This window comes from Coloeus monedula (genome assembly GCF_965178545.1).
Source record: "Coloeus monedula genome assembly, chromosome: 3".
Classification (NCBI taxonomy): Eukaryota; Metazoa; Chordata; class Aves; order Passeriformes; family Corvidae; genus Coloeus; species Coloeus monedula.
The window spans coordinates 115,590,157-115,610,981 of record NC_138783.1 but is presented as its reverse complement, the minus strand read 5'-3'; the positions used below and the strand labels follow the sequence as shown (position 1 = coordinate 115,610,981).

Sequence of the window (20,825 nt, the reverse complement as noted above, 5' to 3'; positions counted from 1 at the left end):
ACAGCCTCACGTGAATTGAGAGTGAAGATTGATATTTTGTAAGTTTTCCCCTAAGATTTCAAATGACAGAATGAATGTTTGCAGGATAAAATCAGAACTGATATTTCAGAAGGGTTCTGCACCCCACATCTTCTATGAATCACTAAAGAAAGGACAGTGTCGCTTGGTTCTTTGCAGATGCAAAACTGAGATATCTGAAGTAAAACATTTTAGAGTTTCCTGATCCTTAGGTACTTAAAATCCCCTCAGCCACTGGATCCCTGGGATTTGGCAGGCCAGCAAACCAGGATTTGTAGCAAATGCCTGGGTGTAGTTCCATGTAGTTTAGGCAGTAATGAAAAGGAAGTAACCTGCTACACTTTTCTTGTGGGTAAAAGCAGGTAAAATTGCAGTTTCCCAATAGACACTGATTGCCAGTGAAGTGGTTTTTTCACCGTATTGAGGTGGTGACAAAGTTCCTAAAGGCTTAAAATTTTTCTCTATGGAATCTGTGACCCACCAGTGCTCATACAATAAATTTATTTCAAAATTAAATTATTCCAAGTCTTAGTTAATATTCCTGGCTTTAATAAAAATAGAGGAATTTTTCATTTGGTTATCACACAGGGTTTTGGGTTTAGAGATGGATTATTGTTACTTTAAGGGCTAGAACTGCAGTCTTCAACAGTTTCAATCATTTATTAACAGAGGCATAATTTTCTGATGTGCCAGCTTGCAGGATAACACTTCCTGCAGAAATAATTGCGTATGTTGGAAAGTATGCCAGACTAGTGTTGTCCTTAACTTCCTCCTGCCCTCTTAGAACTCTTTTTCTTTTCTGTCCTATGCTTTTCATTCCTTAAGTTTATTTGTCCCATGCTACCTCTTTAATTATTCACGCTCCCAGTTTTTATGGGACGTTGCTTTTTCATTTGCAAGCTCCAGTACATTTGAAAATAACCAGCAGCAATTACTCCCTTAGGTTTCATCTGCAATTGATGGGATAACATACAACTCACAGACAAGGACAAGAAACAGCTCTTCTCCAGGGACTGCAAGCATTTACAGCTTTCAGGGGTGTCCTGGAAGGAATGCAAAAGCCCCACTCTGTTCCTGTATGGATCCTCCTGTAGGATTTTATTAATCTCTTTGCAGAGCTAAACATAATTCCTGTGCATCGTTAGAGGCAAAGGGGATGAAAATGGAAACTAAATCTGAGATGTTTTAAGGGCAACTACAGAATCACAGTGTAGTTGGAGCGATTTTCTAAGGAAGGAAACCTACAGGTGATGGTGTGTAACACCTGGCACACAAGAAAAGATGAACCAAGGGTGGGCTGGTGTCATCCCAATGCTGTGGCAAGGGGTGGAAGAAGGAGGAGGGGTCTCCAGTGGAAAAAAGTCCTGGGTTGGGTTCAACTCAGAAATAACTGTCTCATCTGGAGAATGGATCCAAACTCAAAGAGAGAAGGTTTAGATCAGATATTAGGAAGGAATTCTCCCCTGTGAGCTTGGTGGGGCACTGGAACAGTGCAGGCTGTGGCTGTCCCATTCCTGGAAGTGTCCAAAGCCAGGCTGGACGGGGCTCTGAGTAACCTGATGTAATTAGTGGGAAGTTCCCTGCCCACGGCAGCGGGGCTGGGACCAGATGATCTTTAAGGTCCCTTCCAACCCAGCCATTCTGTGATTGTATGATTTTAACATTGGGGGGAGGGGGAGAAAGAAAAAAGAAAAAGTCCAGCTTTCCGAACGGGCATGTGAGTGAGTGGCATATGAGCCCTCCTTCTGTGCCGCCGGCCAGCTGCGTGCTTTCTGCGGAAGATAATTTAAAGTGATTTAACTTTAACTGGGGCGGTGCGGTGCTGACAGGCGGCCGCTCCCCTTCCCGCTCCCTTCCCGGTGCTGGCACGGGAAGGCCGCGAGAGGGACGAGGAGGAGGAGGACGACGAGGAATAATGAAGTTGATCCGGCACTGTGAGTAGGATGCGCCCCGGAGCCGCTCCGGGCGGGCTGAGACCCCCTCGCCATGGGGAAGGGGCGAGAAGGCGGATCCCGCCTCAAAACCCAGCTCTTAGTCTGGAATAATTCATGCTCGAGTCTTAAATATATTCTCTTTTTTTGCTTTTTTTCCTCTGTTCAAGCCCAGCTGCGTGCGGGTGGGTGTGTGTATTAGCGAGGTGTGGCTACGTGGGGTTTTTGAATCAGCTAAACACAAAATAACCCAATACTGGGCTTATATTTGGTGATTTAGTTGCTGCCAAGGGGCACCTGAGCGAGAAGGGAAATTGGGAGCTGCTGAAAGGTGGGATTGCTGATACAGGAGCCGGAGGGAATGGCAGGAAGCTCTCTCAGGGGAGGTTTAGGTTGGGTATTAGGGACAGGTTTTTCACCCAGAGGGCGGTCGGGCACGGAACAGGCTCCCCAGGGAAGTGGGGAGCACCGAACCTGACAGAGCGCCAAGAAGTGTTTGGACAACGCTCTCAGGCACAGGGTGGGATTGCTGATGTGTCCTGTATTGGGCCAGGAGTTGGACTGGATGATCCTTGTCGTTCCCTTTAAACTCAGGGTATTCTGTGATTCTGCCATCTTTTCCTTGCGCTCTGCTGTTTTATGTGTCCTGCCACACCTCCGTCCTGACTGTCCTTCCTCCCGGCTCCTCTCTGCCGCCTTCTCTGCCTGCACTGTGAGTATTGCTGAGTATCTCTGCCTCATGACAGTAACAGAGCAGTAGCTCTCAGGGAGCTCCTCCGTGGCAGAAATGGAGCGAGGCACAGCAAGCAGCTCACAGTCCCCACACTGCTCCTTGTTGCTGAGCAGCCACAGCCTCTACTAGCAGCAAAAGCAGAGTCTGACTTTGCTGCGTGCTGGCTAGACTTTGTGCTTTATAACTCTTAATTGCTTAATCACAAATATGAAGCGCTCTTGGCTATGTTAACTTCGTCTGAGTCTATGGTTTTGCTGTTACTGTGTAGAGGTTTGCACGTGTCTATGGAGAAACCCAAAAATGATGTACGTGTGCAGGATAAATAACCTCAGTAAATTTAAACCTAAGAGAGCCAGCTGGACCCAGCAGTTCGGGTCAGTGAGGTCCCTTGGTGCCTTCTGAGTCCCCAAAAGCAAAACCAAAAGTTGGTCGACAGTGAAAATACTCCATGAGTTTTGAGAACCAAGTACAAACTGTGCGGGAGGGCTGGTAAATGTATGAGCCTTAAAAGGCATATTTCAAAAATATTTAAGAAGCTTGTGTTTTAAGTAAAATACAGAATATATATAGAATGATTTAGGTTGGAAAAAATCTCCAAGCTCATAGAGTCCAACCTTTGATTTATCACCACCCTGTGAACTAGAGAGTAGCACTGAGTGCCATATCCAGTTGTTTCCTGAGTTCCTCCAGGGATGGGGATTCCAACCACCTCCCTGGGCAGCTCTTTCCAAGGTCTGACCACCCTTTCCATGAAGAAATTCTTCCTGGTGTCCAGCCTGAGCCTCCCCTGACCCAGCCTGAGGCCGTTCCCTTTCCTCCTGTCCCTGTTCCTGAGCCCCTTTCCCAGCTCCCTCAGCTGCTCCTGGTGCTCCATTCCCAGCTCCGTTCTGGACACGCTCCAGCCCCTCAATGTCTTTCTTGTAGCGAGGGGCCCAGAACTGGACACAGGATTCGAGGTGTGGCCCCACCAGTGCCCAGCACAGGTGGGTCCTGGTCCTGTGGCCACACTATTCCTGATCCAAACCTCAGTCCATCGATCCAGCCTGCCCAGATGGCTCTGCAGAGCCTTCCTGCCCTATAGCAGATCAACACTCCCACCCAACTTAGTGTTGTCTGCAAACTGACTGAATGTGCCCTCAAACCCCTCACCCAGATCATCAATAAAGACATTGAACCTGACGGCCTTAGAAGTGATCCTGGGGGACACCACTCGTGACTGGACACCAGCTGGGTGTGCCACTACTCGCCAGCACTCTCTGGGCTTGGACATTAAGACAGTTCTTAACCCAGGCACCTGTCCAAGCTCTGAGCTGCAGCTTTTCCGGGAGATGCTGCCAAGGCTTTGCTGAAGTCCAGGTACACACATCTACAGCCTTCCCCGTATCCTCCAGGGGGGTCATCTCATCATAAAAGGAAATCAGGTTGGTCAGGCAGGACTTGCCTTTCCTAAACCCGTGCTGGATGCTGCTGATCCCTTGGTTGTCCTGTTTGTGCCATGTGATCACACTCAGGATGATCTGTTCCATGGTTTTCCCAGCCACCAGGGAATAACATCAGGCGTAACAGCAGTTAGACATTTGTACTTTCTCGTCTATTTAGGTAAAATGCTGCACTGTTGAACCTGTTTTGCAACAGAGTTGCTCCATAATAAGGATGAAAAACAGTGCAAAATCACTGTTAGGGTAAACCTGCCAAGCTAACTATGGAATGAGCAAAACAAAATCTGACTCGTGCTCTCATAGGTCTTTGCAATGTACCACGCCCCATCCCCTCCCCAAAAACAGTCACTAAAATCTCTCAATAGAATTGTCATTTTCACGTCATTCTTCCTGGATTTTGTCTTTGAAACTTGTGACTTGGCCTCCTTTATGAATTAAATATATTTTGTGTATAAATCTGGTAATTTTTTTGAATGTTCACAAAGAGCAAAGTTTGGTGTCATTCTGCTTGGTTCCAGCAGCTTCCTGAGTTGTGCATGTGAACTTTGTCAGTGTTTGTGTTCACATCACTGCACAAATGAAGTGTCAGAGTAATTTTCAGTATTATTTTAGAGTGGGTTTGCACCACTGCTCGTGGTGGAATGAGAGATTTCTCATGGGGAATACTCAGGGAAATTTATAATATCTGAAGATGCATTATATTACTTTCTCAGTCTTAATCCTTTGATGAAAACACAGCAAGTTTCTCATAATATTTCCCTGCAGTCACACAAATGTTTCTGCAATGTTTTGCTGGGCTTTTTTATTTTTAAAGCTGGTAGAATGCAGGAATAACCATGTGGACAAATACAAATAGGGAGTAGCTAGAGAGGGAAAATTCAATCTTTATGGCGGATTATCAACAGAACCTGAGTCAGTAAAGTCTCCTCTTATGGAAAAAAAAATCAAAGTTCCTTCTGGCATGAATAACCAGAAGCAAAGGCTCAGGAATGTCTGTGTTGGAGCAGTGTGTTCATTCTGCAGAATTTTTCAGAATTTGGATGCAGACCAGATGGGCAGAATTCACAGGAAATTGGCAGAACTAGCAAAACAGGACTTGACGAGGACAAGTGAAAAATTTGGCCTTATTCTAGAGAAAGGGTAGGGCAGAAATCTTAATGTTTATAAAAGGCAGTTCCAAGAAGGAAAGGAAAGAAGTATCTTATGAGTGTAAACTGTTAAAAGGAAGATTTAGACTAGATAATACACAGTATTTTCTAGAAGGCTGGCAAAGTGAACATACTGGGTATTTTTGGACATTGGTCCTGTCGAACTCAGTTTTCAGGACTATAAAACTAATAATTTTCTTTTTCTCCACTTAACAGACCCTTGTTTTGAAGGACATGTTTCTTTACACATCAGGAAGTGATTCATGCCTCAAACAGCCTGTTCCACTACTGCAGTGTGATATTTCCTTGTTTAGCATCATAAAATTAGGTGGTGTATTTCATCAGGAAAGCCTGTTAGCACTTCTGGTGTTGAGGAAAAGTAGATATTCAATATGAGGAGGGAGCTTTTCACAACAAGGGTGGTAAAACACTGCCACAGGCTCTCCAGGGAGGTGGTGGCTGCCCCATCGCTGGAAATACCCAAGGTCAGGCTGGACAGGGCTCTGAGCAACCTGAGGCAGTTGAAGATGCCCCTGCTCATTGAAAGGAGGTCAAATAGATTAACTGTGAGGGTCCCTTCCAATCCAAATTATTCTGTGATTCTTTGAATGCAGTCAGAGCTCATGGTGTGAAAGGGGTTGTTTGGGCCTTCTGCTGTTTTAACCCAGCGTGTTGAAAGGGAGGGTGCAGGGAATTCCCTGTGTGGTCAGCATTTAAAACCATTCCTGGAGTGTTTGCCTGTCTCAAAAAATCAATAGTAACTGCAAAACACCTCTGTAATAGCTGGTACTTACTTTTCAGAGTCAAAATCCTACTAGGATTAAGTTGAATTTCTTGTTTCTTTGGGGTATTATAGATGTGGATTAAAGGGAGTGTTGGGGGGAATTTTCTGCTTGAAGATCAAGTTTTAGAAATGAAAGGGGTTGTCCTAGATAGGAATGCCACAAATACTCTATTTGCCACATCTCTGAAGGCTGTGGTTAGCACAGTGAATCAGACAGAAAACAGTCAGTTTGGGTAGCAATCCAGAAAATATTACAAGATTTTTTTTGTTGCTATGAAAACATTTTTATGTCTCGGGGTGTTGTGGTTATTTTATTTTATTTTATTTTATTTTTATTTTATTTTATTTTATTTTATTTTATTTTATTTTATTCTTGCCTTCACAGCTGTTTGGAGATTATTCGGACTGCTGTTGACATCGTTGGCTGCTTGGTATTTGGGGTACTTTGTTGCTGCTCATGTACCCCAAAACACAGTATCTATTGCTGCACTTCAAGAGATGGGAAAGAAACCAGTGTTGAGGGGTGTGTAGCTGTATTTATTTCCTCTTTTTTTTCTTATATCTGATATTGTGTATTTATGTCCTAAATGGCAGATGGCTTGTTAGCTAAGAAATTACTTATGTGCTATTGTAAAATTGACTGTAAAGTTAATTAAAGCAAAGCTAAACTTTTTCTTAGACACTGTTTTTGAAGAAACACAATGTCAGCCTGTATTTGACACTGTGCACATTGAACACTGATATAAGAACACTGTATCTGTTTGCTGGCATAGAAGTGCAAAGCTGTAGCTTCCATCACATGTAGTTTATATTTATGATAAGCAGTTGAACGACTACCTAAACTTTGTGATTAAATTCTCATTATTTTTTAGCTCAGGTGACTTATGTGTATATTTTTGTCATTCTACAACTAAGTTACTGTGTAAAAAAAAGGGCTTAAAGTAAGAATGATAACTATTCACTTCAAGCTGTGGGTAGGAAACCTTTATCCTTGTAGCCCTTGTGGATGGAATAACAGATAATAAATACCTTGTATTCATACCAGATCTTACCATATGGGGCATTTTTCCCTGGATAAGCTTTGACCCAACATCTATTTGATAATCAGTGATCACCTTCAGCCCAAACAAACCTGTGATAATGTTGCCATGATCCCAGAGAACTGTCAGGATTCTGTGTTTAGATGTTTGAGTTTAGCACCTTGACTTTTGGGGGTTGATCCCATGTAGAAATTGTTCATGCAGCATCCAGTAAAACATTTTTTCATCTTTGCTGTTGCAGCCCCAGCCCCCAAAAGGCAGAAGTGTGACCACTGGTCTCCCTGCCCACCTGGGAACTTTGCCTATCGCATCCTCAGCGGCGGTGGCAAACAGAGGAGGGCTAAAATTTGTTTTGAGGATGAGCAGTGAGTACCACTCCAAGTTGGCATCTAAGCAAGTGCTTTGTACTGTGAGGAAAGGTGTTTGGGTTTGGTTCAGTAGCAGCAACTGAGCTCCAACCAGGGGCTCCTATTCTGGTAGAAAACATCAGAATTTATCTGACAACATTTAACTCTTCTGCTTCTATCTTTTTTTTTTTTAACCTAATCTTCAGTGATTTTCTTTGTTCCTCTACATAAACTGCAGACAACTGTTAGCTTTCAGTGGGATTTTTAATTTTCATGGTGCAGGATAACAGATTTACAGAAGGTTGATTGCTCAGCACCTTCTGAAAGTCAGGTTCTTTCATGGCTTTTCTTACTGGACAGGTGGAATAACTTCAAAACCTTGCAGTGACCTTTCCTGGAGACACAATCCACAGAGCATACAGCCACAAAACCACTTTATCTTGGTTTTGGGGTTTTTTTTCTTCTTTATCTTTCTGGCTGCACTTGTATGGAATATTTTCTTCATATGGCTCATTTTGAAAGAGTCACTGAAGGAAACTGACTGATGCATTGTGCAAGATTTTTAAGCTCTTGTTTACAACAAACTCTTGAATTAAATAACTGAAGAAAACATAAATATCAGAAAATTACTTAGCACTGGTAAACATAATTTTGCACCAGCCCTGCCAAACAGATGTATTTTACTGATATTGTGTTAATTTCAATTCCAGGCTTGTAAGTGAAGGGAATGATGATGCTGGAAGTGGTATAAACATTGCCATTGTGAATTGTAAGTATGAGAAAAAAATGTTAGAGAAAGACATACTTTTGTAGTGCAATAAATTACCAATGTTCTTGGGGGGTTGGATATTTTGTTTTGTGGGTTTTTTTAATAGCTAGTATGGAAGGGAAAATACTGCAAACTTAATTCGCATTAATGTAAGAAAAACAAATCTGTGTGATAAAAACAGTCTTCTGGGTAAACAAAAGAAACATGTTCATAATCAGTATAGGAAAACAGAACAGAAAATGTGTCCACAGAAGTGGTATAAGTGTATTTTATTAGACAAAAGAATTGTAGCACAGCAAGAATATCTGTGATCTCCAGCAGCAGAACTCAACTTTCAGCATCAGTCCTTGATAAAATACATCTGCTGCTCCACTGATAAGGAGGAAGCAGGAACTGAGAGTTGCAGTACTGCCTAAAGGTGTAGCCATGGTACAAATTCCTTTTCCAGACTTGGTCAGGGTACAGAAAGACAAACTCAAAGTTTAATTAATATTAAACTGTCGTTACATGTCTTTGCTTATAGTAAAAGCCACTGGAAAGCAGCAGGTGCACTTTATTCCAGCTTTGGAGGCACCTAAATCCTAAATTTTGATTTAGATGAATGGGAATGGTGATGAAGTGCAGTGTATTCAACAACAGATCCAGGGAAGAATGAATCCCTAAATCTTGTGGGCAAGAGGAAGAAAGGGAGTTCACAGGCACAGTCAAGTTGGCTTTGATTACAAAATACTTATATTCCAATTTTTTTGTCTCACTATTGCTAAGCTCTTGGCTTTGTCTAAACTTGCATGATTTTGTTGAAGGTTAAATTAACCATGGACAAGAATCTGTTCCAAATTTTTTCCCAGTTAACTACTGCCTTTTTTTCCAATAATCATAAAATCTTTACTGGGTAGGTATAACAGATAAAAATGAGTTAAAAATGAGAGTAAGAGGAGAAATACTCATCTTGAATGCACAAGAAAAATGATGGCAAATAGGAGCAGGTAAATCTGTCCACTATCCTGCACCAGTCTGTAGTAAAACGTATTTTTTCACATGTCCACTAATTAGATAGGCAAGATAATGACTGTTCTCAATAAGTGTCCTATGGCATTCAAATGGGATGAAAGGTTGGGCATCTCAAACACTGCACAGAATTAAGCTCATTCAAATAGTCTGTGGCTTAACCAGTTTTCCTATCTATGGTTGTGATCTAGGATAGTGCATTTAGATATAAAAACATGGAAGCACACACCAAAAAAAGAATTTTTCTTTAAAATAAAAGTAATACAAATTTTGTAGTTGCATTTGATGATTTGGAGACTACATGAAACAAAATATATTCTCCCCAAATCTTAAACTTGTGCTATTTCGTATTTCTTCCAATTTAAGAAATGAAACAAAAGAAGCCAAATAATACACAAAAGTAGAGATGCTTAGCTTTAGCTGAAAATGCTATGTTTGCAGATTGAATAAAATAATGTTTCCTAATATTTAGACATTTTTTTTAATTACAGATAAAACAGGAAAAGCTATATCGACAAAATTTTTTGAAATGTGGACAGGAGGTAAGGAAAAGAGGGTAATAGAGCTTTTGTCAGTGTTTCAGTATTAATAAAAGACTTAAATTCACATCATTATCCTCCTCTTTCCTGCTTGACTTTGATTGTATTATCAATAGGGATCAGCTAGAAACAAACAGCTGCTGTCTTCATAAAATATATTCTGGCCAGCTATGATGACAAATTTTGCCTGAAAAGCTGAATTTCTCTCTGAGATAGTTAATTTTTTAAAAATTATCTTGTTCTTTTCACATTTTTTGTTTTGTCTTTTTCTTTATTTCACTGTGGTAGGAATAGCACTTAACCAGATACTACATCCAGATACTTCACTCAGCAAAATTGCTTTTCCGGATGTATCTTGTACTAGTTTAGTTACAAAATCATCATAGCTATAAAATCATCATAGGAAATTTGCTAATCTGTCTCTTAACATCCTTCCACGTATCTGGAAAGATAATCTACTTAAAGAATAGCTTTTAACACATTTTCTAAACTTTGAACAATAAGTTTCCTCACCTATTAGTGAGGAGAAACAGAACGCTCCGAGGCACTGGAAGCTGATTCCCTGACTCCCTAAAAATGCTGGTGACCCTGGGTGCATGAACAGGAGTGTGGTGTGTGTGCCATGAATAACCAGCTGTGTCACTGATTCCACAGACCACTCAAGTGAGATGACGGATTTTGTCAGGAATGCACCAGAAGGGACCCTCCTTCTGATGGCCACTCACGATGATGGAAGCACCAAGTAAGGAGGTTATGGAGGCTGAGGTGCAGAGCAGTTAAAAGCTGGGAAATTACTGTTGTGAATTGGTGTAAAGGAATGGTAAATTCCATTCTATACTCAAGAGTTGTTCTCTCATTTCCTCTCTAAAAGTTTTAATTCCATGTCTTTTCCCATGATTGCACATATCTGTGTGTTGGTGCTCCCTAGGATGGGTAGAAATTACATTGCTTAAAAGCACCCCAAAGAGCACTGCTGTTACCTCTGGGTTATAACCTTCTTTATTCTGAAATGTTATTTATCCACACCCCCAATTATGACGTCTCTAGTTTGGGTTCCTTATTACATTTAACCTGATTATTCAGGTGCTTTTGAATCTCAAGGGTTTTTAGCTAAGCTCATGATATGATAATTGTCCAGGAAAAGACTTAATCCATGTTTAATGCCCTTGTCCTTTGTTCTGTTGAAACATCAGATAGTTTTTGAGATACATTTTTCTTTCTGCTATGCTGTTACTATGCTGTTGTATTAACATCAGGAACTTACTGAGAAGGAAAAACATTGATAAATTCAATTCTCTGTGAATTCAATGTCATGCTACTACCACAGCTCTCAGGACTATTTAAATCTTGTTTTTGCTTCTGCAGGCTTAATGCTGAATGTAAAGCATGAATCAGCCATGATCTTTTTCATCATTTTTCACATCCTGAATTTTTAACACTTATTTTTTTCACTATGTTCTCCTAGGTTGAAAGATGACGCCAAAAAATTAATAGAAGAACTGGGAAGTACAGAAATAAAAAATATAAAGTTCAGGTCAAGCTGGGTTTTTATAGCTGCCAAAGGCTTCAAGCTGCCAGATAATCTCCAAAAAGAAAAGGTCAGATTTGGTTTATTTTCACTTCATATTTGTGTGCATACCAAAACAAAAACTTTAGGAATAACTTGCCTGCAGGTTTCAGGAGGACTAAAGATACTGTTTTTCACAGAGATTTCTGTTTCCATCTGTGCCCTTGTTGTGTTCACTTTCTGTAAGCCCGGTCATGTTCATCTGTGTGGCTGAGGCAGACACAAACGAGAAAACCCAACACAGAGGTCAGGTCCATGGATGATGCTGATTCCCTCCACAGTCATGTCAATCTTCCACAATGGGGCTCTTTTCCCAGAATATCACAGACTCAGAGAATGGGTCAGGCTGGAAGGGACCACGCTGGGTCTTCTGGTTCCACCTCCCATGGTGGCTCCAGCACGGCCATCCCAGAGCACAGGGCTGTGTCCAGATGGCTCTGGAATATCCCCAGGGAGGAGAGCCCAGAGCCTCTGTGGCCAATCTGCTCAGGGCTGGCCCTGCCCAGGGCAGCAGTTCTGCCTCCTGTGCAGGGCAATTGCCGGGCTCAGGCCCTGCCCGTGGCTCTGGGGCCGCTGCTGGGCCCCGGAGCAGAGCCCGGGCCCTGCCCTGAGCCCTCCCTGCAGCCAGGGACACCCAGGGCTGAGGGCCCCTCTCAGCTGGGGCTCCTCTCGAGGCTGAGCAGCCCCGGCTCCCTCAGCCTGTGCTGGGCACGGAGCTGCTCCAGGCCCTTCCTCAGCTGCGCAGCCTCCGCCGGCCCCGCTCCAGGAGCTCCCTGGCCCTGCTGGGCTGAGGAGCCAGAGCTGGGCACGGCACCCCAGAGGTGCCCCCAGGGCTGGGCACAGGGGCAGGATAACCCTGACCTGCTGGGAATGCTCTTCCCAGTGCACCCCAGGACACCACTGGCCTCTTTGGCCTCTGCTGGTCAGGCACAGCTCATTGTCCACCAGGACCCCCAGGTGCTTCTCCACAGAGCTTTTGCCCAGCAGGTCACCCCCAGCTTGTGCTGGTGCAGAATATTGTTGCAATATTCATCACATTCCAGAGCTTCTGCTGGACAAAGATACTCATTTTAGTGTATATCATGACAGCCATCTGGGAAATAAATAAAGCACTCTGTGTAAGAGAGAAACTGGCAGAATCTTTACCCATTATATTAAGCAAGATGTGCAACATTCTCCTCAGCTTCCCAGTCCTCCTTCAGTACCCCCTCCTCTTGTATGAGGTTTGACAAACTGGTATGTAAATAGAAAAAACTAAATACTGATTTTTTTTTAAAAAACTATTTTATTTTTACAGATAAACCACTCTGACCAGAAGAAGAACAGATACAATGGCTGGCCAGCCGAAATCCAAATAGAAGGCTGTATCCCAAGAAACCTGATCTGAACAAATGCATACCTCATTAATAAAGACAATTCTATATTTTTATATCTATGGCTCTATTAAATTGCCTCCAGAACTCAGTAAGCATCCAAACACCAATGGTAAAACTGTCGCTGTTGTACCAAGAACAGTGAAAAGACAACATGAGTCCAGTTTCAGGATAAGTGGCTATATTTAATTATATAAATCAGTTTATATAGCTTTGTTTGCAAGGGTGGCATAACACCATTGGTTGCTTGACCATCCACCTCTCAGGGTAATTGGTGGAATGCTCTGACACCCATTTCAAAATATTTTCTTCAGTGTACCATAACAAGACCATGCATAACAAGTTAGCACCTGTGAGATAAAGCCTTGGTTTACAAAAACCTCAAACTGTTTCTCAGTTAGCTTGCATGAAAAAGAAGAACTTCACAGGATGCTGCAGCAGCTGGAAAATTCCTCTGCTCCTAGCTTTTTAGTGTATAAAAGTTTTATAAAACAGGTCAAATGCAGAGTTTTTAACCTTTCTTTCCCCTCTGTGGTTTTATTCTAATCTGAAAACAAATAGGTATTTTGATAAGTGGAAATAAAATACTCTGGAATTGGAATAGACTGGTTTGGAATTACAATGTTCAGGAGGTCAGTCATAAAATGGTGGGATTTTTGAAAGTGAGTGTACGTTATCATTAATACTTTTAGGGGGTTGGTTTTACTTGTTTCTTTTTAGTATGTCTTTTCTTTTGGTTCCCTTTAAATACTAATATGCAAATGGAACTTAATGTAAATTGTAATATAAAAACACTAGCAGTACAGCAAATTACTTTGATGTCAGTTTATTAATAACATCTCTTTGGAGAAAGTATGGCAAGAGCAGTTATATCTGTTGAGCTGATTTTAGTGACGCTGACAACACAGAACAGCAATGCTAACATGTAAAGATCCAGTTACCTGAATTATTTTGCCAAATTTAAGCTGCAAGTCTACATAGTTTGATGTAATTATTTTTTCTTCCTGTAAGTTTAACTTACTTTCAAAACTGCAGTGACTTCATGCAAGGTTAAGTGTTGTTCATGTTAACTATAGAATCAAGCACATGACTGAAAAGAAGCTGTAGAAACATTTATTCGATTTCCCTTTTTTTGAAGCACAGAAAGTGTCTGGACTGGTTGTAAGTGGTGTCCCCCTGTTGTTCAGAAGTCTCCCATATAGCTGATTCCCTAACTTAAGTTGCTTCCTGCAGCATTCCATATATGGAATTAGCCAAAAAGGACCAAGCCAATTGCAAGGAGAATAACTCATCACTATTCTTTTTATACCAGTCCATTATGTGTCTGATGATTGTTCTCATCTACTCTCTCCTCCTTAGACTGAACCCACCTGTTTTAATCTTTCTTTACATTTTTTCTCACCATTAAAACATTAGCTCTGTGGTTCCTGCTTGAAGCTGCCTTTGAAACGTCAAATGAAGCTTGAAAGCTTCAAGTTTCCAACCATGGCTGCCACTTGTGGTCACTGCTGTGTTCCCAGCAGCTTTCTGGTGGTGTGTCCCTCACCAGTCCCTGAAGTTTCCTGCTACTGGCTGGCAAACTGCTCCATAGCCCAGGGGCACTACCAAAAAACCACTTAAATTAGTTTGATTCAATTTGACTTTGGCAGACTCAGTGGTTGCTCCTTAGCACCTTGCTGCTGATGAGGTGGATACAAACTGAGCACTTCAATAGCTGTTTCAATGCTTTTCCACATTAAGTAATTCTTCTTAATAATAATAATACTTTTGGTGGTGATTGTGTTACTGGCAGGACATTTATTCTTTTTCATCATAGTCACCCTCTGCTACATGCCTGAATTGTGAAAATAACATAATTGCAGTGCTAATGGCTGGCAGTCCTCAGAGTGCCAAGCTCTGAGACAGCCTTCGAGCTTTGTGCAGTCTGGCAGTCACTGCCTTCTGCTCCAGGCCACAATTAATCTCGCATCAATTACAATTAAATTTTACTTCACTTTCTGTTTAGCAGTTACCATGAAGTACAACATTCTTATGGCTTTACATTTGCTCTGTTCTTCATGCTCTGTGCAAGTGTTCCACTCTTTGCAACAGTAAAAGCAATCATCATCCAAGTCATCTGAAACAAAGATCGAACCACCCCGAGAACCTTTCACAGCACAAACTCCTGAAAAATGGTCTTTAACTCCATGGGTTTTTCACTTTTTCAGAGAGGAAGCTGAGTCACCTGGACTGGACTGAAGTGTGTTGATAATCTGCAGGGCTGAGTAGCCATCATCAGCTTTGTTTTCATTTGTTCATGACACAGTACTTAAATATGGCAGGCAAAGGACCCTCAAATACTTTGGTAACCCTCTGATCTGAAGAAATCATGGGAAAGTGACCACTTGCCACTTTTTCAGTCACTTTTCAGATTAGAAGCAATCTTGCAGAGTTGCTTTGAAAGTGGGATTTTGACTTGGCACCTACAACTTGAACACTTTCAAGGGAACTGCCTCCTAGGAAGAAGTGAAAAGCTTTTTCATGGAATCCTAATTCTGAAAAACTAATCTAGGGAAAAAAAACAGCTGCAGTGGTGGAGGTCAATGTTCTCCATGCCAGGTGACACTTCCAACCACAGGCAGCAGGTAGGAAGTGATTTCCTGTGTTCTCCTGAGCTGGGAAAGGGCTGGGAAATAGCGCTGTGTAGGTACAAAAATGCTGCTAGCGAGGATTTTCTTGCTATTTTCTAAGTCCGTGGGAGACTTTTCTCTCTCACAGAAGAGGTAGCAGGGAATGTAAACAACCAAGCCACCTGCAACCTTGAAAAGTCTTGTTTATGGTATAGTAGAAAAATATTTTGACAATGGATGTTTTAGGATTTTGGCCAATCACCCCCAAGGGGTGGCTGGTCCTTTGTCCAATTAGACTATGAAGAAAAAAGTCTATAAAGAGTTTGTAAAATAATTAAATGAATCAATCTTGCTGCACAATTCCTGCCTGCTGGATCTTCTCCTCCTCCTCCTCCCTATGGCTGCGGGACACGGTGATATACCGTAGGAACCAGGCCAGCAGTAATACCTCTGGGTGCTTATTACACACGTGGGGTCACCACCATGCAATAAGGTTAAAGGCTGCACAGCAATCCATCTTTTTCTAACCCCAGTAGGTAAATCCCATGGGTAGCCATGAGCTTTAGGCTGTGGCACTACTCAGGGCGTGGGTTTGTGGATTTAAAGATGGGATGGCACAGCAGGTGGCAGCAGTGGCTTCCAGATCGTCTACATCTCTAGAAATACCCAACCTTTAGGTGCTTTCCTGTCCTGGGCAGACAATGGAAGCCACAGACATGGGTGGTGGTCACCTTGGATGGACACCAGCAGCTTTGTCCCTAATGTGCCAGACCTTCCTTTCCTACACTTTGCCAGGGGCAGGCTCCCATTTCAAATATCCCTAGCAGAGCATTCCACAGGAAGAGGTCCCTCGTACCCCTCTGACCATGTAGAAACACATTTTAGATGCTCCCATTTTTATCTCCTGTGTTAACATAACAACCAGTCCTATCAAGAACAAAGTACCTGGACAGAGTTCCTTTTTTATTTCTCCATTTAAGAGCATGAGAAGTGTTTCAGGGTCCTGACATGTCTCTTAAAATTCCATGGATCCCTGGCGGTCCAATTCAATGGCAGCTGTAGGAAATATTGATCAAATAATAGGTAACATTTTCAGTTTCTCAGTGGCAACCATTTCTTCATGTTCTTTGTGCAGTGTTACCTAACTCAAAGTGGAAAGTTTACACTATATTTAAAAGCAAAATACAAGAAAGAAAGGTGAAAGATGCTCATTTTGAGGCAGGCTGTGCTTGAAGACTCTGACCAAGTGCAATCCACCCAGACAAGCAAAGAGAAGCTGATGCTTTTACTTAAACATAGTGCCTGGAGGGAGGGAAGTAATATATGACTGTGATTTATGTGATCTCTTCTTAGCTGCACTGAAATGCTGAACAATGACTAGAATTCAGGGGATTGAGATGCGTGGTTTTAATAACATTTGAGTGACAGCAGTTCGTCATTTCTGGGGACTCTGAAGTTTTGATTTCAATTCTCTGCTCTGTTTTTGGGGTTTTCTTTGTGCTGTGTTTTTGTTTTGCTTTAGATTTGGGTTTTTTGTTTTGCTTTGGTTTTTTGTTTGGTTGTTTTGGTTTGGTTTTTTGTCTTGTTTTCCTTTCTGGGAGACGTTTTTAGCAGCATAGGAAATGTATCTTCTCCTCAAAAATACAGGCTTTACACTAGCAGCTCCTTCTTCAGAAGATGAGAACATAGACCCTTTAGCCAGTTTTGCTGCTTATTGAATATTAAATTGATGCTTTCTCTTACTAATATCAAATTGCAATAACTTACTGATACCTTAGTATCAATATCTTAATATTAATTTCTTACTATTTTTCTGTTGACTAGAAGGTTTCCCCACTTCTTATGCTAACTAGTCCTTCTCTGTGCTCGGTCTGTCTCTTCTTTTGAAGAGTTTCCTTTGTTCTCGCTGGGTTTCTGGGGTCACTGAGCTGGGGGTCGGTGGTCGCCGTCTCCCCGTGCCTGAAGCACTTTTATGCCCGGTCAGAGCCGATTTCAGCACAGCTGCTGAGTTGGCTTTATGAGTTTCTTCCTCATCTGGGAAGTTCTGCCGAATGTCCTTGTGGCCTGTCCCTCCTGCATCCTTGGTGTCCCCTCTGAGCAGGAGCTCCTTCTCCCCAGGCTTTGGGCACCTGCCCTTAGCTCTGACACCACTGGTGCCTGTCAAGCCCTAAGCCTCAGCCAGGAGATTCTCCCGACAAGGAACTGATGTCCCTGACACCTGGACATCAAAGGCAGCCCGTGTGGCTCCCTCAGGACACCGGGCAGGCTCCGGGCCGGCCGCCACCTGCAGGGCCTTGACACTGTTGGGGCTGCCCAAGGTAGCACAGCGTCCAGCTGCAGACAACCTTGGCCTCTGCTGCTGCAGGCAGGGGTCAGCTGCAGCCTGCAAGGAAAGCTGTCAGCTGCATCAGGCAGGGGTTGGCTGCAGCAAGCAGGGAAAGCTGTCAGCTGCAGCTTGCAGGGAAAGCTGGCTCCTTTGCAAGGAGCAAGCCCCAAACAAAGGTGGTGTAAAAGCGTCGGTAGAGGCAAAGGATGAGAGAGGGGTCTCTGCGTACGTTCCAGCTGGTTTACTGCCAGTGGAAAAACCCAGGGACAAAGACCAGAAAAAAGGGGAAAGCACAGCATTTTATACGGCGGTGGAACAAAAGGAAACAACCAATGGGGATAGACTGAGGAGGAGAAGATAACAGGGGAATAACCAATGGAGATAACTTAGGGGAGGGAATTACATGAGTAGACCAATGGGGCATCGAAGAAGGAGAACTTTCCAGAACTAATACATAAGCAACTAGGGGAAATACACAAACATGAACTTATACATAAAACTGGGTGGAGAACTCCTGAACCAATAAACTTAAAACATGTAAACTCAGAAGTACCAGGAACGTGGGAACTCGCCGTAACCACAGAGTGAGAATCAGACCTCTGTGTTTTGGATGCCTGTCCAGGAGTCGTCTGAACGCTCTGCTGCAGTGGCCACTGTCACCTGCACTGCAGGAGGGCTTGGCCTTGCGCTGCCAGCAGGCACTGATTGCCCAGCTGTGCCCTCAGGCAGGGGCAGCGCCCGCAGCGCCCGCCTGAAGCGGGACGGGCGATTCTTGGGGGCCGCCGGCCGCTGCCCGAGGGCTCCCAGCTGGGAAAAGCACAGAAAGCAGCTGAGCGAGGCAGGCACCGAGCTCTCTGTCCCTGCCTCTGGCACCTGCTCCTCGAAGGCAGGAGAAGCTGCGTGTCCTCTGAGGAGCCCTTGGGCTGCCAGGTGGGGAGGCGAGGCCCAGAGCAGCACTTGGTGGCACAGTTCAGCTGCCCCACGCTCAACCCAGGCCTCCTGAGGGACAGGCACTGGGAGCCCGTCTTCTGCAAAAACTCCCAGTCTCTGCTCCCTGTCTTCTTCCTCACTCAGCTCAAAGAAGCTCAGTTTGTCCCACACGTCCTCCTCCTGCAGCAGGGGCTTGACCCCGATGCTGTGGACGCTGACATGTTCCCACTTGTCCTGTGTGAGCTCTTTGTCACTGTCGTCTTCCCAACTGGACTGCACGGACGGTCTGTTACCATTCCCTTTGGACAACTCCTGGCCAATGGAGCCTTCCTCTTTGCAAAGCTTTTGGCCAACGGAGTCCTCCCAGCCAGACAGTTCTGGGGAGCTACTGACTTCTCCCTGGGACAGCTCCTGCTCCAAGAATTCTTCCCAGTTGGAGAGTTCTCCAGAGCTACTGACATCTCCTTGGGAGAGCTCTTGCTCAAGAAATTCTTCCCAGTTGGAGACCTCTTGGTAGCTCCTAATATCTCCCCACTGGGAAAGCTCGTGATCCCTCTCTGATTCCCATTCTTCCTCCACGTTGACAAAGGCCCCCTCCTCCTCAGTCTCTGACAGGGGCAGGACTGAGCCACCCACTGCCCCCACCAAGTGCCCACTGAGGGCCTGCTCTTCTGGCCAGCTGGGCGAGGGGCTGGGTGGCTGGGAGTTGGGGTTCACTTTGTCCTACTCTGTCATGCTCTAGCGCAGAAAGATCCCGGGAGCTGCTTTCTCCTGAGAGAGCAGCTCTCCTGGGACTGGGCACCCCAGGGCACACCACACACCTGTGTCACAAAGGGCCACCCCGGCATCCCTTCAACAGCTGACCCCACTGAAGTGGCATGGAGCAGCCCTGGACTCGGGCACTTGTAGCCCCTGTGAGGCTTTGGACACGGTCCCACAGGACAGCCTGAGCCCCACCCTGCAGAGCCCTGGCTTTGGAGGCTGGGCTATTTGGGGCACGAGCCACTGGCCAGATGGACACAGCCAGGGAGTTCTGGGCACTGGCTCCATGTCCAGCTGCAGGCCGGGGACAAGGGGTGTCCCTCAGGGCTCTGCCTTGGCCCCGGGGCTCTTGAATGGCCTCCCCAAGGACACAGAGAGTGGATCCAGCTCATCCTCAGCACCTTTGCAGGGACGGGAAGCTGAGCAGGGCAGGGGCACCACGGAAGGCGGGGGCCGTGCACAGGGACCTGGACAAGCTTCACAAGTGGCACCACAAGACCCTCACGAGGTTCAACGAGGCCGGGGCCAGGTCCTGCACCTGGCCTGGGGCAATCCCCGAGCCCCGGATTCATGAAGGTTGGAAGAGACCTTCAAATGCCTCCGTTTAGCGCTGCCTCCCTGGCCGCTCCCAGCACCTCCAGACCAGCGCTTGCTTGGGCCCTGGGGCTTTGCCCTGCCCGTCCCCGCTTCCAGCAGGGCTGGCCCGAGCGGAGCACCCGCAGCCTTTGCCTCTGCCCCACAGCCCCTCCGGTGGGGAATGTCCCTGCAGCCTCAAGGGCCGGGGAAAGCCCAGGGCCGAAGAGTCTCTGCCCTGCAGGCCCCGCTTGTTCGGGGCTGAGCAACAGCTGGAGCCCGGCACTTGCTGGTAGCAGCGGGGGCGAGCCCCGCGCTGCACGGAAAAGGGGGCTGGGGCTGAGGGCGATGGGCCGAGGCCCCTCCCGCTGTGTCCCGGGGCCAGAGCCCGGGCCGGGCTCGGTCCCTGCTGCCCCAAGGGCGCTGCCCAGGGCTCCCCGCCCGCCGGGGCCGGGCCGGCGCTGAGGGGCGGCCGCCGCCCGCTCCGGCCCCTTGTCCCGGCCCCGAGCTCGAGCAGGGCCAGCCAGAGCCGCTCGTGCAGGACCACGGCCACACTGATGGCTTTGGAACATCTCCTTGGGCTCTGCAGCCTCTCTGAGCAGCCCGTTCCAGTGCTTGCTCACCCTCCCAGTGAAAAACTGCTTTTCCTCCTGCTCAGAGGGAACCGCCTGCGTTTCAGTTTGTGCCCTTTGTGTCTTGTTCTGTCTCTTGGACACCAGAGCCAAGAGCCTGGCTCTGTCCTCTTGGCACCCTCCCTTCAAGCATTTCTATACCCTGATCAAGCCCCCCTGTTGTGAAACGAGGCTGAGACTTTTGAAAAGAAAAGTCAACTCGTTTATTTATTAACTGCTGAGAGCAGGAACCCAGGATAAGCCCGGGCTCCACATGACAAACCAGAGTAAAACAATACACAAAGAAAGGACAGTGAG

General features: G+C 45.1%; 1 protein-coding gene across 1 annotated transcript; it reads left to right on the top strand.

Annotated features, from left to right (window-relative positions):
* Nucleotides 1-1,865: 1,865 nt before the first annotated feature.
* FAM3B (FAM3 metabolism regulating signaling molecule B) lies at nt 1,866-12,778 on the top strand. Its single transcript, XM_082278786.1, has 8 exons — nt 1,866-1,952; nt 6,439-6,576; nt 7,335-7,458; nt 8,151-8,209; nt 9,709-9,759; nt 10,411-10,498; nt 11,222-11,354; nt 12,621-12,778. The coding sequence occupies exons 1-8, from the start codon at nt 1,934-1,936 to the stop codon at nt 12,708-12,710; spliced, it is 702 nt and encodes a 233-aa protein (XP_082134912.1). The 5' UTR covers nt 1,866-1,933; the 3' UTR covers nt 12,711-12,778.
* The last annotated feature ends 8,047 nt before the right edge of the window (nt 12,779-20,825 follow it).